This window comes from Malania oleifera, chromosome 2, assembly GCF_029873635.1.
Source record: "Malania oleifera isolate guangnan ecotype guangnan chromosome 2, ASM2987363v1, whole genome shotgun sequence".
Taxonomy (NCBI): domain Eukaryota; kingdom Viridiplantae; phylum Streptophyta; class Magnoliopsida; order Santalales; family Ximeniaceae; genus Malania; species Malania oleifera.
The window spans coordinates 64,179,662-64,181,443 of NC_080418.1; the positions used below are offsets into that span (position 1 = coordinate 64,179,662).

The 1,782-nt window shown below is 41.6% G+C and overlaps 1 protein-coding gene across 1 annotated transcript; it reads left to right on the plus strand.

The window, feature by feature from the left end:
* The first annotated feature begins 712 nt into the window (after nucleotides 1-712).
* LOC131148221 (protein DMP7-like) lies at nucleotides 713-1,375 on the plus strand. Its single transcript, XM_058097949.1, has one exon. The coding sequence runs from the start codon at nucleotides 713-715 to the stop codon at nucleotides 1,373-1,375; it is 663 nt and encodes a 220-aa protein (XP_057953932.1).
* The last annotated feature ends 407 nt before the right edge of the window (nucleotides 1,376-1,782 follow it).

Here is a 1,782-nt window from a genome sequence, read left to right on the forward strand (position 1 = left end):
TGCTTAATTAAATGAGAAACCTAGTTATAATTCTTATGCATGACAGATTTATTAGTTTATATTAATGGAGAGATGTTACAATATCTCCTTATATCATATTAAAGCCAACTTATGAAAGCACAAGTTTTGCTTTTTGTAGTTAATTAGAAAAGAAAGAAGAAATTGTTGATAACGCCGTAAAAATCAATTACTTTCTAACATTATTAAAATACACTCCTAAAATTTAGAATTCCTCTATTTTCCAAACCTTCAATTCTTAACAAATCAAAAACCATTCAACAAAACCAATCCTTTTAATTAACACCATGTTTCTTGTAAAGTTTCATTAGGCAGTTAATTACAAGGCCTACTTTCCTTTTAATTTTTTCTTCTTTACTATTCTTATGTTTTCTTTGAACCTCTAATGCAGGACGGTTCCAACTTACAGGCCCTTTTAATGCCAACGCCCTTTGCCCAGGAATGACCAATATCTCTAACTCCTTAACTATCTCTAAGAGCCCATTCACCGATGCACAACAGAACCTGATGCAGTAAGTCTTTACATATAGACACCTCTCTTTCCAAAATTCTCAAACAAAATTGATCTCTTGCAACGAGTTTGCAAGGGCCAAAAAAAAAAAAAGCAACAGAGACCGAGTTTATAGAAGAAAGAAAGAGAGGATAAAAAAAAAAAAAAAAAGCTTATAGCAAAGAGAAAACTACGGTTTTGGTCATGGACATTCGGGTAGATAACAATGAGCACGACCAATCAGCCCTTGCGGAACAACAGCAACCCCTACTGGAGCCCGAAGAGCAGCACCGATCGGCGCCGGCAGCGCCCCGAAAAACCCTGAAAACGCCGGCACAGAAGGCCATAAGGAAGACGTTCAAGGGCACAGCCGCCTTGGCCAACCTCCTCCCCACCGGCTCCGTCCTCATATTCCAATTCTGTTCCCCAGTTCTCAGCCACCAAGGCCGGTGCAACACCGCCAACAAGGTCGCCACCTCGGCCCTCCTCCTCTTCTGCGCCTCCTCCTGCTTCCTCCTCAGCTTCACCGACAGCTTTCGCGACGAAAAGGGGAAGGTCCGGTACGGGTTCGCTACATTCCGAGGGATACGGGTTCTCGATGGATTGGCGACGCTTCCGCCGGAAGTCGCCGCTAATTATCGTGTTTGCTTTGTTGACGTGCTGCATGGTTTCTTGTCCATCATGGTTTTCGCAGCTGTTGCGATGATTGATCAGAATGTGGTGAATTGCTTCTTTCCGGTGCCGTCGGTCGAAGCCAAGAAGCTGCTCGTGGCGGTGCCCGCTGGCGTGGGTGTGATCTGCAGTTTGCTGTTTGTGGCGATCCCCTCAAAGCGTCATGGAGTTGGCTTCCCCCTGTCTCGTCGCTAGTGATCGTTCCCACATTATTATATTCTTTTGCTTCTCATTCATATTTCAATTCTGTTAAGCAGGTGATCGGAAATTCTTATGCGTGCTTATTAAAATTCATATAAGCTGTGGTCTAGATGATAGGGCCATGCTAGTTTCTTGTCTTTATTTTTTGAGACTAGTTTTCGGCATATGGGTCATGGACGACGAATGCTTGCTTTCCCTATTTGTAATTGATGATTATAGATTTTACAATATTATAATTTTTGTTGGTTGGATTAGATGAACCAAATACCAATTAAAGCATGAGCAAAACCTTTTTCATGACGACTTCCTTCACATTTTTTACTATCAATTAAATTATGTTTGAACATGCTTTTAAATTCTGTGATTTAGGATAACGATGCATGCTCAGATCTTGGTATTAG